Source organism: Onychostoma macrolepis, chromosome 11 (assembly GCF_012432095.1).
Source record: "Onychostoma macrolepis isolate SWU-2019 chromosome 11, ASM1243209v1, whole genome shotgun sequence".
Classification (NCBI taxonomy): domain Eukaryota; kingdom Metazoa; phylum Chordata; class Actinopteri; order Cypriniformes; family Cyprinidae; genus Onychostoma; species Onychostoma macrolepis.
In genome coordinates, this window is record NC_081165.1 from 10,763,465 (window position 1) to 10,789,807 (window position 26,343).

The 26,343-nt window shown below is 36.6% G+C and overlaps 1 protein-coding gene across 14 annotated transcripts in view; it reads left to right on the plus strand.

Moving 5' to 3' along the window:
- cacna1da (calcium channel, voltage-dependent, L type, alpha 1D subunit, a) overlaps positions 1-26,343 on the plus strand; it is a 128,785-nt gene that overhangs the window by 93,348 nt on the left and 9,094 nt on the right. For 7 of the 14 annotated variants that reach the window (XM_058792150.1, XM_058792155.1, XM_058792156.1 and 4 more), the window contains 16 exons: positions 6,272-6,304; positions 7,160-7,288; positions 8,364-8,429; positions 9,157-9,248; positions 9,430-9,589; positions 10,083-10,210; positions 10,673-10,769; positions 10,873-10,975; positions 11,574-11,675; positions 16,747-16,880; positions 17,942-18,058; positions 19,058-19,452; positions 21,250-21,276; positions 24,832-24,960; positions 25,058-25,197; positions 25,291-25,397. In XM_058792150.1, coding sequence (XP_058648133.1) covers positions 6,272-6,304; positions 7,160-7,288; positions 8,364-8,429; positions 9,157-9,248; positions 9,430-9,589; positions 10,083-10,210; positions 10,673-10,769; positions 10,873-10,975; positions 11,574-11,675; positions 16,747-16,880; positions 17,942-18,058; positions 19,058-19,452; positions 21,250-21,276; positions 24,832-24,960; positions 25,058-25,197; positions 25,291-25,397 — 1,959 coding nt within the window. The remainder of the gene's footprint in view (positions 1-6,271; positions 6,305-7,159; positions 7,289-8,363; positions 8,430-9,156; positions 9,249-9,429; positions 9,590-10,082; positions 10,211-10,672; positions 10,770-10,872; positions 10,976-11,573; positions 11,676-16,746; positions 16,881-17,941; positions 18,059-19,057; positions 19,453-21,249; positions 21,277-24,831; positions 24,961-25,057; positions 25,198-25,290; positions 25,398-26,343) is intronic. The other 7 variants (XM_058792154.1, XM_058792159.1, XM_058792157.1 and 4 more) reach the window with 4 other exon arrangements.

The following is a 26,343-nucleotide window of genomic DNA, read 5'->3' on the forward strand; positions in this document are numbered from 1 at the left end:
ATTTTGATTTTCTGTCGTGATCGTGGAAAATGCCACCATTGTTTGTCATTCATGCTGCATCGAGAAGAGGCCGGATAGTAAATCTATTAATAATGTCACAGATTAAACCCACTGCCTTTCACTCAATTAAAGAATGATATTTCTGCGTGTTTTTGAAAGTTTTGATTTTGTTTGGTTTAATAATTAACATCACCTTTGCCAGTATGACTCTCACTCAGCTTGTGAATTAGCAGAGCTTGAACAGGGACTTTAAAACGCTTAACACAAATAACGCTTCATGTGACTTAATGTATCAAGACAGTGATAAAGACAAAATTGTAAAGCATATACTACGTACAGATACACACATAAGCCCAAAATGTGAACCCAACGCGTTTATTTACACATTAAGCATTTTCCTCTCAAAGAAAGAATGCTTAATGTACCGAGACCACATATTTAAAAGACCACATTCTGTACACACCTTACTAATAAAGCAGAATATCTGCAGAAAAACTGATGAACCCAAAATATGAACTTTAAACACTGTCTTAATGCATAAGCGTGTTCTTCATTACGATTTTCTAAAGGGACGAAAAAGCTATGTGTAATTAAACAAGTTGCATTAATATTCTGGCCTCATCTGCATGTCTTTTAGCATCACTGTCTTACTACATTAAACCAGCATTTTAAAATGCTACAAAACTGTTCCAGGGATTTCATTTTAGTTGTCATTTGTAGAAATAAATATAAACACACAGTTTGCTGATTCTCCTCTGTGGCCATGGAAAAATATTATTTACAACAGTTATACTTCGTCATTAAAACGTTTCCAACAAAAAAATGGATCTACTTCTGTCAGCTTGTTGAATAAACACTTTATTTGGATAATTATCATATGACGTCTGCAGCAGCAGCGAGCGTCCAGCGGGTGGCACTGTTTTCACGGTAATCAGATCGAATTATCATGCAACGCGATAAAATAGCTTCTCTTCCCTGCAAATGATCCAATGAAGAATGTGAATATTTAACTTAAAGGCAAAAACAAAACAAAAGATATGCAGGTATCCGTATTAATTTCAGCATTTGTAGCAGAGGGCGATCCTTTCAAAATGGCGGCGGCGCCCCAGCTTGCAATGTGGCGTGATAAGTTTCACATTCTCTATTGCACATCTCCGAGCAACACTCGGCGTTTTTTTGTTACTGAATGATTCAGCGTTTTGAACGAATCGGTTGAATGACTCAGTGACTCACTTAAGTGATATACTGCCATCTATTGGTGGCTTAGTATGTTGAAAAGTATGCATCCCCCCAACATTTCATATATTCATAAATGTTTTTAAAACATTAATCTCATAACATTATTTATTGCAGTTGAAATTTTGCAGTGTAAATGATTTAATATGACTGGTAACAGCCCTATACTGTATATTGAATTTATTGATAAATTGTAATAATTTGATGATGCATATTTTAAAAGGTTAAAAATAAATAAAAATGTAAATAAAAAAATATGCAAGTTTAAGTATGTAAAAACTGATAGAACACTGAAAATATTGCTTCAGAATAAATTGTTCACACCACCAAAAATCTTGGTGATGTAGTACTTTTGTGGGGATATTTTGTATGGAATATTGTCTGCTGATATGAAAAGCTCACTGTATCTAGTAATAATAAATAGCATTTTTGATAGTGATGATATTTTCTTTTCTTTTTACATTAAACACATTAAATATTACATATATGTATGCAATATAATGTGTATTTCTATTACAGGTTTAGGTCTTAAATTTCATATAAGGTGCTATTAAAAGTCTATATATATATATATATATATATATATACACACACACACACACACACTGTATATATTACACACATTTATTTTTTAATATGTTTTAATACATTTAATGTTGGGCATGAAGAGGGTGGTGCTGGGAAGTGATGGTGTTCTTTTAAGAGCAGTGGTTGAGTTTCAGTGTGTGATGTCTTGGGTGGTGCTACTTAAAATTCTGTATCTCACAAATACTGTCCAGTTTCAGACATATAACATAGGGAATATTCACACATGTATATTATCTCACACGGCTGTCACCCTGCTGTCTGAGCTACAGTGCTATTTTTCTGGTGTTTTTCATGTCCCAGCGTCCATATATAAATGTATATATGTGTGTATTGTATATGTCCCTGTAGGTGTTGTATTGTGGCCATTTTCATTCGATGTGTTGTATTTGTGTGTTTGTGGAGTCTTTGGTGTCCTTGTATTGTTTGAATGTGGACATGTGATATGAATTACTAAGAGATTGTGGATGTGTGTGTGTGTGTGAGAGAGAGAGAGAGAGAATTAGAGAGTGACTGTGTCTCGTCTTTGTATGTTTCTTTTTTGTCTGTGTTGTCCTCTATATCTTTATTTTTCACTGTCTTTGTGCTTTTCAGTGGTGATAAAATCATCAAGAGGTTTCACAAGGTCTTCTGTCAAATTAATTAATCTAGATTCTGCCATCAGCTAGCTGTTTCAGAAGAAGTTTAAAGCGATAGTCACCCAAAAATGAAAACTGTCATGATTTACTCATCTTCATGTTGTTTCAAACCTTTTTTCTTCTGAAACTTTGAATAATGTATCGGTCCCTATTTTTCCACACAATTACAATGGACAGAAAATGAATGGAAAAGCTCCATAAAAATATCATAAAAGTGGTCTGTATGACTATTTTTTTTATAGTCTTCTGGACATATTATAATAGCTTTGGGTGAGAAACTTATTTAAATGTAGGTAATTATTCCTTAAACATTGCAACTAGATCTTCTAGTCAGTGAGTTGAGAACTGGATCTCTCTGATTTGTGAATGAATCATTCAGACTGGTTTTGTGAACTAGATTCATTAAAAAGTTTCAATTCACATGAATCCAAGAATTCATGTTTTCCAGTGAATAACAGCTTAAAATTCACTGTTCATTATACAGTTAATATATGGTTAAGAAGCCACATTTATGGTGCTTTTTTAGTCATTTTGGAGTGTCACAGTCCTAGTTGTCAATCACTTTATAATGATTTTGCAAAGGATGGACAGGAAATTCTTCAAAACAATGAGGTTTAAACATGTAGGTGATCAAATAATGACAGAATTGTCATTTTTGGGGTGAATTATCCCTTAAAATGTTACTTTATTTGTCAAATAATCATTTCATCATCTTAAAAGCCTTGTGAAACTCATTTTATCACATTGTTTTTAGTGGCTTTCAGGCTTGTTAAATTCTGCAATTATAGATATAAAGCATTAGATCAAAGACAGCAGATATTCTACAGGTCTTGTTGTCGGATCTATCATGCTCATATCTATACTCATCACTCCCCACTCAGGGGTATGTGTGACTTTCACCCAATCTTGTGGTGGTTGGAGTGACTGGTTTGCCCATCCCCTGTTGCATGCTGGGATATGTAGCTGCTAACATTAGCTTCATTTTCTGCAGATGGCGCTCGGCCACCCGCTCCATTCTCCTCCGGTCAGTGCCCAAGCGGTGTAGTCCGTTTGAAGTTTAAACTTCCTCTCTTTCAGTTCCTCCTGTTCCCCTCCAGACAGAATGGCCCTGGAGCTCAGAGCTGATTTAAATAACGAGAAATCAAGATATCAAAGCTGAGCGTCCAATCACTAGCAAACGAAGCACTATCATTCTAGTACACAGAGACGTTCACAGAGAAAAAAACAACACATGCAGAATCACACAGCTCAACAGTGACCACCCACGTTGTCAAGTAGTCTGGATTCTGAGAGTATAATTCAAAAATGAATTCTGTGTGAGCATAAAAAGTTACATTATTATTATTATTATTATTATTATTAAAACAGTTTAACAAAGGAAGAATCTAGATCTAGATAGATGTGAAGGCAGCACAGGCTCATTATGAACGGCTGTTCAGTGTTCTCTCTGTAGTCTGTGTGTCTGCTGAGTGACTGTGTGTCTCTCTGTTCTGTCTTCCTCAGAGGAGAGAGCTTGAGTAGAGCAGGTGTGTAGACGTCAGACAGGCTGCATGACCTCCATTACTGCTTACTGCTCACTTCCTTCCTTCCTTCCTTCCTTCTTTACTTTTGTTTTTTTTCTGCCTTTATCATTTCCTTAATCATTTCTCACATACCTTAATTTCTTAATTTTTTTATTTCCTTCCTTTTTTCTTCTTCCCTTTTTCTCCTTCCCTCCCTCCCTCCCTCCCTCCCTCCCTTGTTTCCTTTCTTCTTTTTTTATATATATTTCAGGAACTTCATTGCTGCCTTCATTTTTTCCTGCTGTCTTTTTTCTTACCTTCCTTCTTTTTCCCATCTTTTTTTTCTTTTCTCTCTCCCTTCCTTCTTTATTTTTTAATTTTTCCTTATTTAATTTCTGCTTTCTTTTTCTACTTCCTCCCTTCATTATTTCCTTCCTTCCTTCCTTCTTTTTTTAATTTTTTTTTTTACTTTATTTCATTTCTGCCTTCATTCTTTCCTTCTTGCTTTCTTTCTCACTGTCCTTCCTTCCTTCATCCTTCTCTGAATTCTTTCCTTCCTTTTACTTTTCTTCATTTGTCTTTTCTGCCATATCTCCTTCCTTCCTTTATTAATTTTTCCTTCCTTTCTGCCTTTCTTATTTCCTTCCGTCATTCCTTCATCATTTATTTTTTCTTACTCTTTGCCATTTCATTATTTCCTACCATTTTACCTTTCTTTCTTTTTCTTTGTCCCTGCTTTCTTTCCTTTCTGCTTTCCTTCTGTCATTACTTCCACTCCCTGCATTTTTCTTTTCCACCATCCTTTCTTAGTTCTGTATTAGTTTTCCCTCATTTTGCCTTCCTTCCTTCTTTCTTTCCTCATTTATGCTTTCCTTCCTCCTTTCCTTCCATCCTTTCTTCTCTGAATTATTTCATTCCTTTTTTCTTTTCTTCATTCATCTTTTCTGCCATCTGTCCTTCCTTCCAGTATAAATTTTTCCTTCCTTTCTTTCTTTCTGTCCTCTCTTGCATTGGACTGTTAGAGCGCCCTCGGGTGGTGTCTCTTTTGCAGGGCACATGCATGGAGATGCTGCGGTGCTACTGGAACACTGAGCTCCTTCAAGTCTTGTGTTGCTGTTATGGCGAGAGTGTGTTCGAGAAAGACATTGTATGTTTGTAAGCGTGTGCACATATGCCTGACTGCTTAATGCATGCACCATAAATGCTACAGCCAGAAACTGCATCTTATAATTTTTGCTTCTCATGCAAATGTAAATAGCTATAGACGAGGGATGTCAGGCTGTGTGACTGAAGCCATATCTGTCTGGAGTCTTTCTGCACAGATGAAGGATTCATCTTTTTTTCTGATTATATACTGAATTTTCTTCCTACTGTGTGTGTGAGTGCTTTAATGTTGATGAATGTGGTTTTTGTTTTTGTTCTTTCAGAGTCAAGAACTGATCTGTTCTTCAAACCAAATGTGTGGATGGGGTTTATTTTGTGTGCATGTGAAAACATATTAATGCTAAATTTAAAGCTGTTTGACTTAGCAAATAATAAATTACATCAGTAGTGGACATTGGTGGACACATTTATCTAGTGAAAGGATTATGACGGCATTTCATAAGCATGTTCTGTGCATAAATTATGTTAATTATTATAAAACCAGTCATGTTTTCAATGTTTGGTATTGGTTGCTAGTTAACTGTTAGTGTCACACTATACGATTAATTCACTAAATATTATAACAAATATATATATATATATATATATATATATATATAGATTCATGTGCAATCTCGTTAATGCACATGAATGTAGAAGAATGTAAATTTCGTAATATGGCATTGTTGGTTTGTTATACTTGTGTCTTTTGCTGTTGTTTGTTTTTTTTGGATACGCTCTTGTTTACAAAGTTGTAATCGTTGCATAAGTGTGCACTAGTCCCAAACAGTCCTGTTAATGTGTGTGTGTGTGTGTGCACTGTACTGTACGTTGGATGCTGTCTGCAGCTGCTTATGTAATCCACGAGATAGAAATAAGGTCACATGATGGATCTTCGTGTTATATAAGCCCCTTATGTGAGTCTAGTCCTGTTTTTCCCTGGTCACTGGTCATTTTTCAGCCTTTATAAGCAGTTTTGAATGGAAGATTTTCTAATCTTGAGGTTGTTTGAGCAGGTTTGCTGTCCTGATATCTGTCGGTTAGAAATGCTATTATAGAGTTTGTGATATTATGAGTGCCTGTGTATGTTGTGAATGCGTTTTAAAGCGTAAGTGGCTGTGCAAACGTTATGTGTGAGTGATTAATTCAGGTCTTTGATTTTTAAAGCCCACAGAGGCACCTCAGGTGGATGAGTCGGGGGTAAGAAATTCTGCCCCTCTTGGGCTTCTTGCCCAGTTTACAGTCTGCATTCTTTTTCAGGTTTCCGTTTGAGTTCTGAAATCTTGATTAAACATTGTTACCTTTCATCTTAACCCACCCCGACTTCAATTTGTTGAGTTTTGGCTTTATATTTACATTTGGTTTCTCTTCGTTTGCTTTGTTTGTCAAGATTTTGCTTTGGTTTTTACATCCTTTTGACTATTTTGTCAATTAGGGGAGTGTCACCCAAACGTGACGAACTGTGTGAGTGTGTGCGTGTGTGGGTGGGGTCGTCGGCCCCTCACGTTTGTAGCGCTGACACTGCTGCATGGTTAAGTGGCCCCTGAATTCAGGTCAGATTAGGTCGGATCGGGTCAGGTAAGGTTGTGACCTCAAACTGACCTTTAACCTATGAGGTTTGGGGGTCCACTGTAAGTTGGCATGAAGTAACTCTGGGTCAAGAGTGCCATGCTTGTGCTGATGCGTGCAGTCAAGTATGGCAAGGTTTTTTTGTTTGTTTGTTTGTTTTTTCCACCCAGCATGCACCCCTCTACCCCCTTCCTTTTCTCTCCAGGATAAGCATGAAACGCAGAGTCTCTGGTAGTGTTTATGGATCAGTCAAACCAGTCTAAATACTCTTTTAAAAAGCACTTAAGTTCTAAATTCAAAATTAGAATTTTTTTAATTTACAATTTAAATTTATTTTTAAAATTTGGCTGCAAATGAATCAACTCACCTTGTGCTTTGAAACTACATTGTGGTTCCCTCTGCTGGTCAGACTGCCATAATACTGCCTGATGCCCTGTGTTATATCTTTCTCCTGATTGGTTCACTAATGCTGACTCCGCCCCACAGAACACTGAGGACAGCGCCCGCATTTCAATCACCTTCTTCCGTCTTTTTCGAGTGATGCGATTGGTCAAGCTGCTGAGCAGGGGGGAGGGCATTCGAACCCTTCTCTGGACCTTCATCAAGTCCTTCCAGGTCAGATGTTATTCTAACCTAATGAAATGCCAGATATTATTGAAGCTTTCTACCTTTGTTTTTTATCACAAAGCAGTTACGGTATGCATTTTATCAGAAAGGTGTCCGTTATCGTTTAGCTACAGAGTAATTAGAGTTAATTTTTGGGGTTAATTGAACCCAGCATAACAAGTTTTATATTATTTTATATTTTATTTTATTTTATTTGGAATGGAATTTGAAGCTTAAAGGGATAGTTCACCCAAAAATGAAAATGATGTCATTAATTACTCCTCATGCAATTAACCCTCATGTCGTTCCAAATCTGTAAGACCTTCGTTCATCTTCGGAACACAAATTAAGATATTTTTGATGCATTTCGAGAGCTCTCTGACCCTCCCATAGACAGCAAGGATCCTTACACGATCAAGGTCCAGAAACATAGCAAGGACATCGTTAAAATAATCCATGCGACATCACCCTATAGCGCCATTTTGGAAAGTATCACATACGTAAACAATGTATGCTGTTCTGTGTCAACAGCACTGTATGCTAATACGCTGTATGTATGCGGATACGTTGTTTACCGTAAACAACGTATCCGCATACATACGTTGTGTATGTTGCTTATGAATGTGATACTCTCCAAAATGGCGCTATAGGGTGACGCAGAGGAGATGAATTGTCGAATAAAGTCGTTATTTTTGTTTTCTTTGCGCACACAAAGTATTCTCGTAGCTTCGTAAAATTACGGTTGAACCACTGATGTCACATGGACTATTTTAATGATCTCCTTGCTACTTTCTGGACCTTGATCGTGTAAGGATCCTTGCTGTCTATGTCTATGAAGATATCAAAAATATCTTAATTTGTGTTCCGAAGATGAACGAAGGTCTTACAGGTTTGGAACGACATGAGGGTTAGTAATTAATGACAGAATTGTCATTTTTGGGCTAAAATATTACTATTAATAACTGGGGTTCTCAATTCAAGGTCCACTTTCCTGCAGAGTTTAGGTAACCAGCTAATCAGGAAACCCCTGATTTATAAAAAAATATTATATTATAGTAATATATATTTTATGCTCTTTTCTCAGGCCCTGCCATATGTCGCTTTGCTGATAGCCATGCTGTTCTTCATCTACGCTGTCATTGGCATGCAGGTTAGTTTCATAATAAGTTGTACAACAGCCACCAAAAATTAGTCAAATGCAATTCGAAAACGATATGTATAACAAATCTATTAGGGTTATTTATTTGATTGTATTGTCATCTGTATGCTTTGTTTTTATGGTTTTATAATCTGTAATTAAAAATGACGTAATTGTAGCTGATATCTTGACTAAATTACAAATCACCCACATTCAGTGCAAAAAATACACACTTGGGGTCAGATTTACTAACAGCTTGCACCAGCACAAACCGTCTTTTGGCGTTAAAATAGTACTGTCAGAATTTACGAAAGACACGCAGTGAAGAATTAACGCTGAAAAGGCGTGGACACAGTTATTGTTGCAACTCACCTTATTGAATATGCATTTGTTGGGGTTCCCCTTTCAGACGCAAAATTTATGGGAGGAGAGTATTAAAAATGAATCGCACAACGCAATTTACTAACGTTTGCGCTCAAAATCACTGGTATTCGGCCATTTTTAACGACCCAAAAAAAGCATGTCTTAAGGCAGGCGGTAATTTGTGGTCATTATGGAAATGAACTGGCGGCGTCTGTGTTTTTCAATGTGCGCATTGTCAGTAAATCACACACAGAATTTTTCCCTCCCATCGGCACTTTATATGGATTTGCGCTCTAATGCTATTTTTCCCTGTTTAGTAAATCTAGCCCTTGACCTTTTAATACAGCACAGTGCAACTTAGTTTACCATCTTTCAGGTGTTTGGGAAAATTGCCATGGTGGACCACACACAAATCAACAGGAACAACAACTTTCAGACGTTCCCTCAAGCTGTGCTTCTGCTCTTCAGGTCAGTGAATGGCACAGTGAGGATATTAAAGCTGAAAATGACAGGATGTTTTTTCTTTTGGTTCTTATTCTTTTCCCCATTATACGCTACCACTTTATCTGTGTGTTTAAAAGAGTGTTTAACGTACGATACAGTCTGCTTTATAGGATTACAATTCAGATGAATTATTGCTTGGGTGTAGATGTGCAACAGGTGAAGCCTGGCAGGAGATCATGTTGGCATGCATGCCAGGGAAGCTGTGTGACCCGGAGTCAGATTATAGTCCTGGAGAAGAGATGACCTGCGGGAGCAACTTTGCCATCATCTACTTCATCACTTTCTACATGCTCTGCGCCTTTCTGGTACATACACACTAACTACATAGAGACTTCCTTTTGATTTATTCTAATTTTTATAATTACCTATTATAATATTATTATTTAGAATATTACTTTAAACCTCCAAATATATTCAGAATTTAGCATTTTAAGAATGTATTAAAGACATTATTTAACTGTTTTGTCATTTTGGAATCCCAAAAGGATTTATTAAGGATTTATATAGTTTTTTAAGGTTATTTTTTTTAAATCAGCAATGTTGTTCTCAAAAGTTGTACATGAAGAGTTCAGATGCAAAAGCCTCTAAATGCCATCTGAAATTTTCTTGTAAAATGAGAATTTTTTTCAGGCTCCTATATTTATGTTTAGTCATTTCACTTTAATTGCATAGAAAAGGACCTATACATTGCCATTAGAGTAAAATTGCTGAACCTAAACATAGCAGCCTGATAAAAATGCTGATTTTTGTATCAGAACTCTTCACATGTGAAGCAAATTAAATAATGTCTTGTTTTAGATCATTAACCTGTTTGTGGCTGTCATCATGGACAACTTTGACTATCTGACCCGTGATTGGTCGATTCTGGGGCCACATCATCTTGATGAATTTAAGAGGATTTGGTCAGAGTATGATCCAGAGGCCAAGTAAGCATGTGAAAATGTGTTTGCCAAGTCACCTTTATTTCTATTGCACTTTATACAATACAGATTGTTTCAAAGCAGCTTATAAACAGTAAAAAAGCAGTAACAAACAGGAAAATAACAGAATCAGTGATGCACACCTCTTCAAATATGAGATGAATTCAAATTCTTTCTGCTCTAAAAAACAACAGTTGTGCCATTATTTAACTCAAGTTAGTTCAACTTTGGTTCAGTTCAGTTCAATAGCTGTGTAAAGTTCATATAAGCTATAAGCAGAAAAAAATGGTGTCATTATTCAGTTTGAATCAGTAAAATGTTGATTCAGTTCAGTTCAATAACTGTCAATTATGAAACAAATTCAATTCGGCTCAGTTCTCAACATGGCAGTTGCTTGTCCAGGATAGCAATGAGATGAAGAGTAAATGGAGAATTTTTCAGTTAGTGTTTCTCTCTCATTTATTGCAGAGGCAGAATAAAACATCTTGATGTAGTGACGTTGTTGCGCCGTATTCAGCCTCCTCTTGGCTTTGGGAAACTCTGTCCTCATAGAGTCGCCTGCAAGGTAAGACACACATTTATAAATAATGTGTTTGAACATTAGCAAACACACTCGAGCCATCTTCTCACTCTCTTTCTTTCTGTCTGTTGTTGTGTCTATATTCCAGAGGCTGGTGGCTATGAACATGCCTCTGAACAGTGACGGCACGGTCATGTTTAATGCTACACTTTTTGCTCTTGTGAGAACTGCACTGAAGATCAAAACGGAAGGTATGTGCATTCTTTTCAGAACTACAAGTATTGTTTTGCAAATTACTTTATACATTTTATATCAATTAATTAATTCAATACAATTCATTTGCATCAGTCACAAAATATGTTTTAGTGAAATATTAATATAGGTAAACATTTAATCTATGTAGTAACACTGTATGGGATTTTGAGTAAAAATTTAAAGATTTTTCAGGATTTTATTAATAACTAAATATTCTAGTATTAAGCATAAATGTATTTACTTTTGATCAAATAAATCTTTGCTAAATAAAAGTATTAATTCCTTTCTTTAAAAAAAAAAAAGTCTTATTGACCCCTTTTTAACAGTAGTGTATATGAGTATATTTAGGTATAATATCATTAAATGTTATTGCTTTTTGCATTTTTAGTGAAAAACGGACAGTGGAAAAGATTTTACTATACTTTATATTATATTAAAATATATTAATTATATTATATTATATTTTAGGCTGTTCAGAGTAAATGCATAACTATAGCCATCAAAATATTGAAAATTTGCCTTTTTTCAGTCCTTGTTGACGGTAGTGAATAGAAACTACATTGTGTTGATAACATGGTGTGTGTTTTGACCCAGGTAACCTAGAGCAGGCGAATGAAGAGCTCCGAGCCGTGATTAAGAAGATCTGGAAGAGAACAAGCATGAAACTTCTGGATCAAGTGGTGCCCCCTGCTGGTGGTCAGTTATAAAGCTCAGAGTTTGTCGCCGCTAATGAGAATACGCATTCACAACATAGACGTATAATACTTATGTGGCAACTCACACCTGAATCATCCATTTAGATAAAGATCAAAAATATCATTTTTTAATACACTTCAGTTTCCCCAATGTAGCATATATATATATATATATATACACACACACACATACTGTACATTTGTGTCATGCACACACACACACACACACACACCAGCTATTGCACTAGCTTTTTCCTGCTGTTGTACTCTTAGTTTCTCCTGGTCGGGTCTCTGCGATGTTTGTTCTGTATGTGTCGCGAATGCTCTCCTCTCCTGCTCGGTACCACACTGCGTCCACACTGGAACCTCAATGATGTGTGTTTGTGTGTGTGTGTCAGTATATGGTTGGAGGATTTGGAGAAGGTGTGTGTGTGTGTGTGTGTGTGTGTGTGTGTGTGTGTGTGTGTGTGTGTTGAGCTTTGGGCTTGCATGGCAACTCAGGCATGCTTTGTCCTTCTAAAAATGTGTCTCTTTCTCTCTGTTTCTCTCTCTTTTCTACACTGTCGCTTTCTCCTGTATCTGCTTGAGCTTTTCCGCAGCTTCCGTTCCTCATTAACTGTCTTTCTGTTCATGTAAAAGTTCAAATCTTCAGAATATTCTGAAGCAATTCTGTTTTAGGGTGGTGGCATGGAACTAATGTTGCCTCTTCTTTCCCGATATGTCCCCAACGTGCTTGTTTAAAAAAAGTGACACAGACCCCTGCTTCAGAATGATTCTCATGCACACAATTACACATACAGTACACAACATGCAGATGAACACTTTATACTGTATACACAGAAGATTGAAATGCATATCCAAAAACAGGATATTAGACATGCACAAATACACCCACAGAAATGCAACGCTAATATGCTAATACATATTGCTCAGTGCTGCTTGCTTGCATGTTCCCAGTAGAACTTAAACACATTTAGGACTAGATTTTAGTGAAGTTAGATGGCTTAGCTGATGCAGTTGTTTTTTTTTTTTTTTTTTCAAACCCCCGCCCTCCCCTCAAACTTTCAGTTATCTCTCTCACAGTTGCTATGCTAACGCTAACATGCTAATACTAATATGCTTACACATGTCTGGTGACTCAAATTAGATGGGTGCCAAACCGCGAATATGAAATATTCTACAACTAGCTGGTAGCTATATTTTGGAATAAGATAGCTAGTTTCTAGCTGGTCATTAGCTGTTTGACTAGCTGGTAGCTGGTTTGTTGCTGGTCCAAGGTGGTCTACCAGCTAATAACCGGCAAATTACTAGTTTAAACGAGCTGTGTTCCCAAACACAACTAGCAGCTTAAGTTTAATTTTCCACATATTATTTTAATTGTTGAATTTAATTACTTTTACAATAGCATTGTGAATAAAATTTGTAAACCTGACAACTATTAATTGTAATTATCTATATTTCTAGCATGAATGGCTAGGTAGAAAAACAGCACAAATTTTGCATTTTATATATAATTTACCATTATTTATATACAAATAACTTTTTTAATACTTTTATTACTACTTTTATTTAGCATAGATGCTTTCAAATGATTCAACATTGATAATAGTAATTTTTTTGTACAGAAAATCAGCATATAAGAATGATTTCTGAAGGATCATGTGACACTGAAAACTGGAGTAATGATGCTAAAAATTCAGCTTGGCATCATGTGAATTAATTGCATTTGAAAATATATTTAAAATAGAAATTAGTTATTTTAAACTTTAATAATATTTCACAACATTGCTGTTTTTACTATATTTTTATAAAATAAATACAGCCAAGTGTAGAGTACTGTATGTCATGGTCAAAAATATCGGCACCCTTGCAATTCTGTCAGAAAATGCAACACTTCTCTCAGAAAATTGTTCTAATTGCAAATGTTTTGGTATTCACGTGGTTATTGTTTTTGTTTACACTGCAACAACACAAAAAAACAGAGAAGAAAAGTCAAATTGATAAAATTTCACACAGAACTCAAAAATGGACTGGACAAAATTATTGGCACCTTGTCAAAATTGTAAGAAGAAATTGCTTTTCAAGCACGTGATGCTCCTGTTATTTGTATTTAGACACACCTGTGGCAAGTAACAGGTGTGGGCAATATAGTAATCACACTTGCAACCAGTTAAAATGGAGAAAAGTTGACTCAACCTTTGTGTTGTGTGTCACACTGAGCAGGGAGAAAAGAAAGAAGTGTTGTCTGTGGATTTGAGAGATAAAATTGTGGAAAAACATGGACAATCTCAAGGCTACAGGTCCATCTCCAGAGATCTTAATGTTCCTGTGTCCACTGTGCGCAATATCATCAAGAGGTTTACAGCCCATGGCACTGTTGCTAACCTCCCTGGACGTAGACGGAAAAGCAAAATTAATGAAAAATTACAACGAAGGATTGTTCGAATGGTGGATAAAGAACCCCGATTAACTTCCAAACAAATTCAAGCTGATCTGCAGACACAGGGTACAACAGTGTCAGCTCGCACTATCCATCGCCATCTGAATGATGGTAGGAGACCCAGGAGGACACAAAGGCATAAAAAAACAAGACTGGAGTTTGCCAAAACTTATGTGACAAAACCACAATCCTTCTGGGAGAACGTACTGTGGACAGATGAGACAAAATTAGAGCTTTTTGGTAAAGGACATCATGGCACTGTTTACAGAAAAAGAAATGAGGCCTTCAAAGAAAAGAACACAGTCCCTACAGTCAAACATGGTGGAGGTTCAAAGATGTTTTGGGGTTGCTTTGCTGCTTCTGGCACTGGGTGCCTTGACTTAGAGCCCTGCATTTCAGCCCGGGCCCGACGGGTCCGACTTTTTTTTACATCCCTAGGGCCGGGCTTCGGGCCAATTTTCACATAGTTCAGACACGGACCAGGCCTCGGGCCTGTTTAGGTTTCTGTTTATTTTTATATTTTAGATATCCATCAATTAGTGATTAAAATAAAAATTGCTGCGCTGGTGGAAAAAGCACGAGACCATGCTCCCACGATTGTCGAGAGCGGTCGACGGTGTTTAGTGTCCCGCAGCAGCAGCGAGCACAAGTGACTTCAGCGCAGCTGAAGAGTTCTGCGTTCAAATGCACGCAATAGGCTAAAGCTTGCCGCAAAGCCCCAGCAAACATAATTACCATGAATGTGTCCGGGGGAAATAGTAAGGAGATATTTGAATTATTTACTAATAAACTAGTGTTCTCTGAGTCCGTTTCACAAGGATGAAGTTGAGAGAGAAATGCATCTTTATGGATTATGATTATAATAAAAGTTTTTTTTTTTTCGTTAAGTGGTCATTTAAAGCTTTCTATAGATATATTTATCATGTCCGTGAGGCATGTATTCGCTCAGCTTCGGTTCATTTTTGTGAAGCGCTCCTGTTCAAGACGAGACGGCAGAAAGCGCATCATGTTTTCTTTGTTTTATAAAAGCACGTTTTGTTGATATTGTGAGTGCACACAAATAAAAGTAGACCCTTTACAGTTCCAAATGATGTATTACTCTTACCTTTATCAAAAAAAAATTACAGCGTAGGCTATTTTAAGTTGTTTCCACTGAAAAAAATGCAAGTGATTGCCCTGGTGCCTCCATGTCCTGCAGAGCGCGCTTTAGCTTCCACAAACTTGGATATAGGCTAGTGCACATTATTATTATTATTATTATTATTATAGCGCAGGTTTAACGTTTAAACATTGTTATATGCTTGAACTGTTTTAGTATGTCTATAGAATTTATTTTAGGCAAGTCGTGATGATTTGAGAAGGCTAAATTGATCAAACATAGGCTATGATCAGCTCACTGTCTGCCGCTGGTGCATGGTCGTTACTTTAAAAAACAAAAACTTACATTTAACGAACAAAAATCCTCCCGTTTTTCTAAATTAACTTTAATAAAAAAACTAAACTAAATATAATCATTTTGCCATTACATACAAAACTGAACTATTTTAATAGCCAAACCAGTAGTATAAGCTGTTTTGGGAGAAGGGGTAAAAAAGACGGGCTCGGGTCAGACTCGGGCCGGTAATTCTGATAAGCTGTCGGGTAGGGCCTAATATTGAGGCCCGTGCAGGGCTCTACCGTGACTGTGAACGGTATCATGAAATCTGATGATTACCAAAGAATTTTGGGGCGCAACGTAGTGGCCAATGTCAGAAAGCTGCGTCTCCACCAGAGGTCATGGGTCTTCCAGCAGGACAATGACCCGAAACACACTTCAAAAAGCACTTGGTTACAATCAAAGCGCTGGAGAGTTCTGAAATGGCCAGCAATGAGTCCAGATCTGAATCCCATAGAACACCTGTGGAGAGATCTCAAAACAGCAGTTGGGAGAAGGCATCCTTCAAATCTGAATGACCTGGAGCAGTTTGCAAAAGAAGAGTGGTCCAAAATTCCAGTAGAGGGGTGTAAGAAACTCATTCATGGTTACAGGAAGCGAATGATTTCAGTTATTTTTTCCAAAGGGGGTGCTACCAAATATTAAGTTAAGGGTGCCAATAATTTTGTCCAGTGCATTTTTTTGGGTTCTGTGTGGAATTGTATCAGATTTGACTTTTCTTATGTTTTTTTTTTGTTGTTGTTCCAATGCAAAAAAAAAAAAATGTGAGTACCAAAACATTTGCAACTGCAACAGTTTTCTGAGAGGGTTGCATTTTCTGACAGAATTACAAGGATGCCGATATTTTGGGCCATGACCGTATGTTCAAGGTGACTAAAATGGCACAACGTATCGGTGTCTTGTGATGTACAGCATATTTTGCTCATGTATGTGGTGTTTGGTAATTAAGACCATCTGTGTTTATTACGTAGACATAGGTCCTATTTTACGAGCCATTTGTGTAGAAATCCAGATAATTCTAATTGGGTTATTAACATTTGATTCACAAATCTGTTTTAATAGTACATAATTAGAATAACATAAAGCATCTCATTGCGTCAGTTTCTGTCTCTCACCGTGCGTCACCGCAGAGGTGTGTATGCGTGCGTTGAAACTACTTGCTGACAGCGAAGCCGTGTGTGTGGTCTGTTCACTCAGATGATGAGGTAACGGTGGGGAAGTTCTATGCCACTTTCCTGATACAGGACTACTTTAGGAAATTCAAGAAACGCAAAGAGGAAGGCCTGGTGGGCGTTCACCCAGCACAGAACAACACCGCCATCGCCCTGCAGGTAAGCAGATCATACTTGGAGATAGATTCTTTAGAGTTAACAAGTTGTATGTTCTTTTATGGTCATAATGTTGTTGGTTTTGCACTTGGTGTGTTAACACTGACAGAAATTTTTGTTCTTTATTTTTGAATTGAATAGAATTAAATGTTAAGGTACCCCAAGAGATTTCTTGTCTGCCGAATCCCTAAAATATTTAGTTAAAGAACCCAATTAATATTTTTAATGACATATAAGTAAATAAAATATTTTTAGTGTTTTATTTTATTTGTTTTTAAATTATTATACATTATACATGCTCCTAAATAGCTGAATTTTTTTTTATGCCAGAATAAGCTCCAATGTTATGTGTTAGTCAAAAGCAAATCCATGTCAGTGTAAACACGCTGAATAATCAAAAAAGAAAAAATGACAAACTGTTAATTTCCTTTGCATGAGACCTTCTTTACCTCAACTGTATCTCTCTGTTTTTGGATGCGCTAATGCTGTTTTAGCTTGAATATGGATCCCTCAGTGTGATAATGGTGATCTGTAAATGTATTCGTTTACCATCACTTCAGAGTTACAATTCATTTATTGTTTTGTTGGTCTCCATCCTCATAAATCAAACACTACTAATGTGTTTGATTTCTCTGCGAACATAATCCTTGTTTAGAGGTTTTTAGTGTGATTTAATTAACCATAGAAATGTTTTACACTTTTGAAATGTTAGAAATATTTTATACACAAAAAGTTCATGTTTCTAAATAGCACATGTGGCTAATATAGTATTTTTTAGAAAGTCACAGTAAAGGCTAGCATCTTAGTTAAAGTGTATTAGTTGTGGTGTACAATTACCGGAACGTTTTCGTGTTTTTCCTCTTTGTCTACTGTGATTTGTTGTCATCTCTCATGAATTTGTCCTGTCTGGAACTGTCTTCGTCAAGCTTGTGTGTCAATGTGTCTGGTAAACTGCCCCCTGGTGGCATGTGTGTGTGAGGGTCTCCGTTTTCAACATGTCGCTGCTGTTCAAGGGCTTTCCATTCAAGAGCGGGTCCTTAGCTATCTTGTCGTCACGGTTTCAGGCTGGCCTTCGTACGCTGCATGACATTGGGCCAGAAATCCGCCGTGCGATATCATGTGACCTGCAGGATGATGAGCTAGTAGACTTTATACCAGAGGAGGACGAAGAAATTTATAGGGTAAATTATTCACCTTTTATGACCACTTTCTCCTTATAAAATCGATCTGTACCTTATTGTCTCACTTTAACTGCCTGGTACAATTGAAAACAGTTGTTTTTAATAGTAACGATTCCTTAAGGGAACTGCGGTGAATTGTTCGCCATCCCTGGAGGTCATACACACCTAGATTAAGACCTTGAACGGGGATAAAGTAGCCAAGTTGACAATCTAAAAGGATGACTTGATTGAAGATTACACAATAGGTACATTTGTATCGCAGGTTTGTAGTAATAACGTTAGCCTTAGCATAGCATATCTGCATTTCTCTTGATTTCAAATTCAGTTCAGATTTAATCAGTTCATGAAATTCACTCACACCATACGCCATTTTACCTCCTTTCCAACTTCTTTTTCCCATGAGATCATTAAAAATGGCAATCAAATTGACTTGGCATTGAATAATGAATTGTCAGAGACGCCATATTTCATTTTTTGCAAAGGTTGTGTGGGATAACTTTTTTGACAGCAAAAGGACTTTTTTTGTTTATCGCATCAGCGTAAGGACGATATTACAATTGCAGCCTGTACATCTATTTGTTAAGGGCCGTTCACACCAAGGACGATAACTACAGCGATAACAATTGTTCCAATTCAATAAAAATAGTGAAGTCCACATCATGGCTATAACGATAACAACACTGAGAGATGATATTGTTGGGATCACTTTTAGAAAAAAATTTTTTCCAGCTGATGAACAACTAAAAACATTGATAACCAGTCAGAATCCACTCCGAATCCGCATTCAGGCAGCAGGCGACAAAATTGCAACGCGCACGTAAAATAAACAGAACATTATCGTCTTTGGTGTGGATATAGTTATTTATAGTTATAGTTATCTTTTTAGTTATTGTTTTTACGTTTTCGTTTCATTTGCAAAAAATTTAAATATGGCGTCAACCGTGACTAAAGTCCATTGCGTATTTCTTTAAACTTACAAACACAAGTATATCTTCACAGCGAAATGGAGGACTCTTTGGCAACCACATCAATCACATAAATGGAGACCCCCGGAGGAGCTCCGGCCACCAGACAAACGCTACACAGCGCCCCCTGCAGGTTCAGCCGCCTCCACATTATGCCCACATGGAACAGCCCGTGGGGCGTCTGGGCCGCGCCAATGCCATGGCGCAGCAAAACCATCATCGCCACCACCACCACCATCATCACCATCATCATCATCACAACTCCTACAACAAGTCTCCCAAGTCTACCAACATCAATCTCAACAACGCCAATGTGTCCAGCTTACCCAACGGAGGACACAATCGTTACTATGAGCATATGCCCGCTAATGGTTACCCGGGGTCGTACTACGGAGAATACGACAAGCCCAGGACCCCACACGGACAAAGGTGAATGTTTGTTTTGTTCATACAATATCTTGATTTTACTATTTTGGAATATTTACTTTTATGTATTCAATGATTTGTCAGTGCTAGTAGATTATATTGTAATCTCATGTATGTCACTGACTTCTTAAACCATTCCTTAAATCTATTCGGATTGACTGGAATTGCTTTAGGAAGGGTGTTTTTCAAGGTCTTAAGTAATTGACTTCTTTAGTAGATTGATGAAGAAAGTGACTTTTTAAACTCTGCATTCATTTACATTTATGCTTTTAGATGATTATTCATCTACATTATCATCAGCTTTAAGGTCTGGTCAAATTTACCGTTGTTTGCCAAATTTTCACAGGCGAAATCCAGTCATTTCAATTGGAATTGGTGTGAGTGAAATTTCCCCATGCAGTTTTTGCAACAGGTCCCACAAATTCGCAACAGAAATCTGCTTTGTTTTAAAGTGACTTCTGTGTGAGCTGGGCTTCATTCATCGCAATATTATTAACAATAGACAACTGATCTTTTTGCCCTCAAAATTTGGCCGAAATTTGCCTAATGTGACCGTACCTTTAGATCATTAAATTTAAATTATTTTACATTTTAGCATTTATCCACCTTTGAATCAAACCACCTGACCCTTGTCTCACCCACTGTCCTCCTCTGACCTACACTGGTCCATTATCTGACCATGTTTTCTTCAAGGTGTTTTCACAAACCCGATCTCATGAGTAAACGTAACTATTTCACGAGGTGCTGAAATTTATGATTTTTAGAGAAAAATTTTGTATGAAGGTTCACACATAACACCACTCCTAAAGCTAACCGTCAACAAGGCTAAAGCAGATTGTACAACGTACAAATGAAATCATCCATATTAAGATGAATTTACCACTAATTTGCCAAAACGTAAAATAGTTACAAATTTCAATGAGTGTGTTGCTTTACTCTAGCACAGGGTTCCTCAAATCTTACCCTGGAGGGCCAGTCCACTGCAGAGTTTAGCTCCAACCCTGATCAAACTCCCCTGTCTGTGATTTTCTAATGATCCTGAAGACATTGATTAGCATGTTCAGGTGTGTTTGATTAGGGTTACAGCTAAACTCTGCAGGAAAGTGGATCTCGTGGGCCAGATTTGAGGATCCCTGCTCTAGCACATTTGGTGCAAACCCAAGTCCATTTGAGATGTTTGCCAACCTTGATATTGGACGCCAAGATACAGTCTTACTTTACTGTCTCATCACTGTAATGAGGCCATTTCTGGATGAAGGGCTTTAGAAACCAGACAAGATTGATGAGGCTTGATATGGTCTTCTGAGCAAAATTTTGCGAACATTAGACAATATGTGTATAATTCACAAATGCTTTTTGTTAAAATCCTTGTTAGATTGACCAATTGGAGAGGAAATAGAATTATGTTGTAAAACCAATTGGTTCATTTACAAGAAAAAGATTTTCATCAAAAAGATGATTCATCAAAATGAATCAAATGTTCAGACCTTCGATAATCAGTTTCTACCAAAATTTCCACCTTTTTGGTGCTTATTTAGCAAGTCAAACCACATAATGCAAAGTAAAATCATATGTGGGGGACAGAAGACATGTTTTTCAACTAGGGTTTGGACAAAGCAATCGAACCAAGTGTGAAAACAGCCTCACATATATGAAAATGCTGTATATATCATGTATATACTGTATGATATATGTGTCCATCCATTCCTTTATCGTATTCCTCTGCTTTTCTCCACCTTTCTCTCTTTCCTTCCTAACCGAAATGCTTTCTCTTAACCATCTCTCTGCTTTCTGGAACAGAAGGCGCTACTATGAGACGTATATTAGGTATGTTACATTAGGTTTACATGTTCACATAGCAGGTACTGATGCTTGTAGAGAAACAGATGGTGAATGATAAGCAGAACTATGTTCAGTGAATAACGGCGTTGGGATTTACGCCTCTGCCCTGTCCCATTTGGTGCTTTAAATTGACTTTACATGTTTGCGAGACTGCTGCTCTTGAAGGACTGAGAGTGCTATTTGGGACAGGGCTATACACACACACACACAGACTTTCTACAAAACTGGAACAAGCTGATACGAACATCTAGTAAAGCATTAACAAATCAGGATGCGTCTTTGAGTCTCTGTGTGTTGTGATTGGGTGATGAAGGGAAAGAGGTGGGGCTTGTTGCATGTGTCTGCTGGATAACCGGTGCTAACAAAATGAAATGCTTGCCTTAAAGGATGACTCATCAGATTAATACTTCTAATAGAAATGCAAATAACACTTAAACACAATGTTTATTTATAGTTAAATAATTATGTGGTTTATTTTTCTAAAACAAGAGTGGTCCTTTAAGTTCACCTCTGCAAGGATGTTGAGATGTCTTATTTAATGGGTCAGTGGGGCTGTAAGTCTGTCTAGACCTTAGGGTAGATGCCATATTTTTCTTGTACAAAAGCATGGCTGTGAGTCATAGAAGTATAGTTTGCTCAACATCTTATTTAGACAAATTAAAAGTAATGGAAGAATATATTCTTTTTTCCCCCCTTTTTTTTTGACCACCTGATTAATGATCAAGGTACATGCAGTGGTGGAAAAGTTATTTTGAAGCCGTATTTTCCCAAGCAACAATATTCATGTTTTTAAATACTTATATTACAATAATGCTACTATTATTGTTATTTTTTAAGCAGCTATTCTTATATAAAAAACAAAAACTACACTATGTTAGTTACAAAGACGTAGCTAACAACATACAGGTGCTGGTCATATAATTAGAATATCATCAAAAAGTTGATTTATTTCACTAATTCCATTCAAAAAGTGAAACTTGTATATTATATTCATTCATTACACACAGACTGATATATTTCAAATGTTTATTTCTTTTAATTTTGATGATTATAACTGACAACTAAGGAAAATTCCAAATTCATTATCTCAGAAAATTAGAATATTTACATTTGAGTTTGAATAAATGACCATCCCTACAGTATAAATTCCGGGTATCTCTTGTTCTTTGAAACCACATTAATGGAGAAGACTGCTGACTTTGCAATGATCCAGAAGACGAACATTGACGCCCTCCACAAAGAGGGTAAGTCACAGAGGGTCATTACTGAAAGGTGTGGCTGTTTACAGAGTGCTGTATCAAAGCATATTAAATGCAAAGTTGACTGGAAGGTAGAATTTGGGTAGGAAAAGGTGCACAAGCAACAGGAATGACCGCAAACTTGAGAATACTGTCAAGCAAAGCCGATTCAAACACTTGTGAGAGCTTCACAAGGAGTGGACTGAAGCTGCAGTCAGTGCATCAAGAGTCATCACGCTCAGACATCTTCAGGAAAAGGGCTACCAAGCCACTTCTGAACCAGAGACAACGTCAGAAGCATCTTAACTGGGCTGTGGAGAAAAAGAACTGGACTGTTGCTCAGTGGTCCAAAGTCCTCTTTTCAGATGAAAGTAAATTTTGCATTTCATTTGGAAATCAAGGTCCCAGAGTCTGAAGGAAGAGTGGAGAGGCACAGAATCCATGTTGCTTGAAGTCCAGTGTGAAGTTTCCACAGTCAGTGATGATTTGGGCTGCCATGTCATCTGCTGGTGTTGGTCCACAGTGTTTTCTGAAGTCCACAGTCAACACAGCCATCTACCAGGAAATTTTAGAGCACTTCATGCTTCCTGCTGCTGACCAACTTTATGGAGATGCAGATTTCATTTTCCAGCAGGACTTGGCACCTGCACACACTGCCAAAGCAACCAGTATCTGGTTTAAGGACCATGGTATCCCTGTTCTTAATTGGCCAGCAAACTCACCTGATCTTAACCCCATAGAAAATCTATGGGGTATTGTGAAGAGGAAGATGCGATATGCCAGACCCAACAATGCAGAAGAGCTGAAGGCCACTATCAGAGCAACCTGGCTCTCATAACACCTGAGCAGTGCCACAGACTGATCGACTCCATGCCACGCCGCATTGCTGCAGTAATTCAGGCAAAAGGAGCCCCAACTAAGTATTGAGTGCTGTACATGCTCATACTTTTCATGTTCATACTTTTCAGTTGGCCAAGATTTTTAAAAATCCTTTCTTTTTTTATTGGTCTTAAGTAATATTCTAATTTTCTGAGATACTGAATTTGGGATTTTCCTTAGTTGTCAGTTATAATCATCAAAATTAAAAGAAATAAACATTTGAAATATATCAGTCTGTGTGTAATGAATGAATTTAATATACAAGTTTCACTTTTTGAATGGAATTAGTGAAATTAAATCAACTTTTTGATGATATTCTAATTATATGACCAGCACCTGTATACACTGCTCTGGAGTGCAAGCTTTTTTAAATTATAATGAATATTTTAAAATACACAATGTAAAAAGAATTAATTTATTTAAAATGTATTTTTACAATCAGAGCAGTATTTGTCTAGCAGTGAATATGTAATAGAACTCAACTCAAATGTATTTCGGTTGCATTTCTAATTTTCTTACTGAATTTTGAATGGGACAAAAAAATTGTTGCACAAAAATAAAACAACGGAAATAATACAGAGTTTACCGAGCTTTGATGACTAATGATCTGTAAAATTCAAATATAGTTAAAAGTTAACTATTAAAAACAATAGCTGAGCATAAGTTCACGAATAAAATATACTGTGTAAATTGTTACTGCTTTGAGTTATTATTTTGGAATAAAAGTAAAAAATGCTTAAAACACCAACTTGATGAGATTAATACTTGGCTTTAATAAATAGAATATTGATTAAATTGTTAATGTAAAATACAAAATAGTGTTGTAGGTTTTTTTGTGTAATTGTGTAATATTTAACCAAGTAAATGCGACTGGGACATGAATTTACATCTGATTTAAAAAAAAAAAAAACTGAGGACTTTGCTTCCTCATTTCAGAACACCACCGCACACCACTACATCAGCTACACCGTTTTAAAAACAACTACTGTGAAAATAGAGTGAAGTTAGTAGCACTTTTAGTTAACGAATATTTAACACAGTGTAATATATTGACCAGATTGTACTTCTTTCACTGCTTAATTTTTATGTCAGTAAAATGTAGAGTATTCACTCTAAGGTCTATGCTTCACAGTCACTGAAGACATCTAGACTCGGTACACTGAAAAGTTCAAGTAGAATATCTCTGAGCTGAGACTAGATTTCTTAAGACTGTACAGCTTGTTACTAAAGACTATATGCAAAAGCTAGAAGGGCTATGACACTGCTGACAGCTGTCTTGATAAGATTTTACTTGTTTTCAAATGAGGTCTAACCCCGTCACTGCACTCTGGAGCTGTACGTCTGCATGGTAGTGCATGGTTATTCGCTGACTCCTTGACCGCAATCTAACCGGTTTCTCACTGACCTCTTGACCTTCACGCAGGGCGCAGGGCAGCGACAGAAGACGACCCACTATACGCCGCGAAGAGGAGTATGAAGAAGATCGTTACTCTGGAGAGTACTACAGCGGAGAGGAGTTTTACGAAGATGACAGCATGCTGTCGGGTGACAGGTAAAACTGTAGCAACTGCTGCATGGCCCGTTTCAAATAAATCACATTTACAGAAGTTCATCCGAGGGTATTTACCGTATTACACGTCCTTGTGCAGGTACCCCAACAGTGACCAGGAATACGAGACGCCACGGGGTTACCATCATCCTGACAGTTACTATGAGGATGACGAGCAGCCCCTTTATCATGATTCACGTAGGTCACCAAAGAGAAGACTGCTTCCTCCAACACCGCAAGGCAAGTCTTGGGGTTCCTTTCTTGGCCCTCTGCTTAATGGTTCAGCTTTGTTCAGCATCAGTGTTGGAAAATATTAATCGCTGTCGTTTATAGGTAATCGGAGACCGTCGTTTAATTTTGAGTGTCTGCGCAGACAGAGCAGTCAAGACGATCTTCCTCACCAGCGCACCGCTCTTCCATTACATCTCATGCAACACCAGGTAACATTAAATACGACACTATTGTTCTGTGACATGGAGTATATGACATTATTATGTAAAGGCTCAATATGGTAATATTCAAAATAATAATAAACCATATTTATTAAAATAGTATTAAAATTAATTCCATATATATAAATGTATAAATTATTTATATTCAACAATAATTAAAATCTGATATAATAAATTATACATACATATACAGTGTGTGTGTGTGTGTGTGTGTCCATACACATATACACACACACACACACACAGACATGCGCATATATATATATATATATATATATATATATATATATATATATATATATATATATATATATTATTTATATTTAATAATAATTACAATTATATAATAACTTAAATATAGAATTCTAAGTATATAGAATTTTAAATATTTACATTATTGTTTTACATTATTAATATATAGATACAGAACCAATTTAAATCATAACTGACAACAATTAATGTCTGTATATAAAAACGTCATTTTAATATATATACACAGATATTCTTTTACAATATTGACATATTTATGTCTTATGTTTAAAGTTGGTGCTTTGTTACTTTGACTGTTTGTCTTGAATAATTTCTTTAATCCATGTTTACTTAATTTAGAAAACTTTTCATGACAGTGTTTTAATTTACTTTTTTAGTTTTAATATTTACAGATAATACTTATAACTTTAAATAAAAAAAAGAGTATAAATTAGCATGCAAGAAATTGATTTTGGCATCAACTAATGAAATGTTCAGTTTTATTACAACCCTATATTCCAGCATAGTATTATGTAGGTATGCAACAATGCAATTTTTTCAGATCTGATCCGATCCGATCCAGAAAATTCCAATTCCAATCCGATACGATTTAATTTTTTTTTTTTTTTTAATTAATGTAGAATTTCTATACTTATGTGTCACTCTTTTGTGTGTTAAACACAAT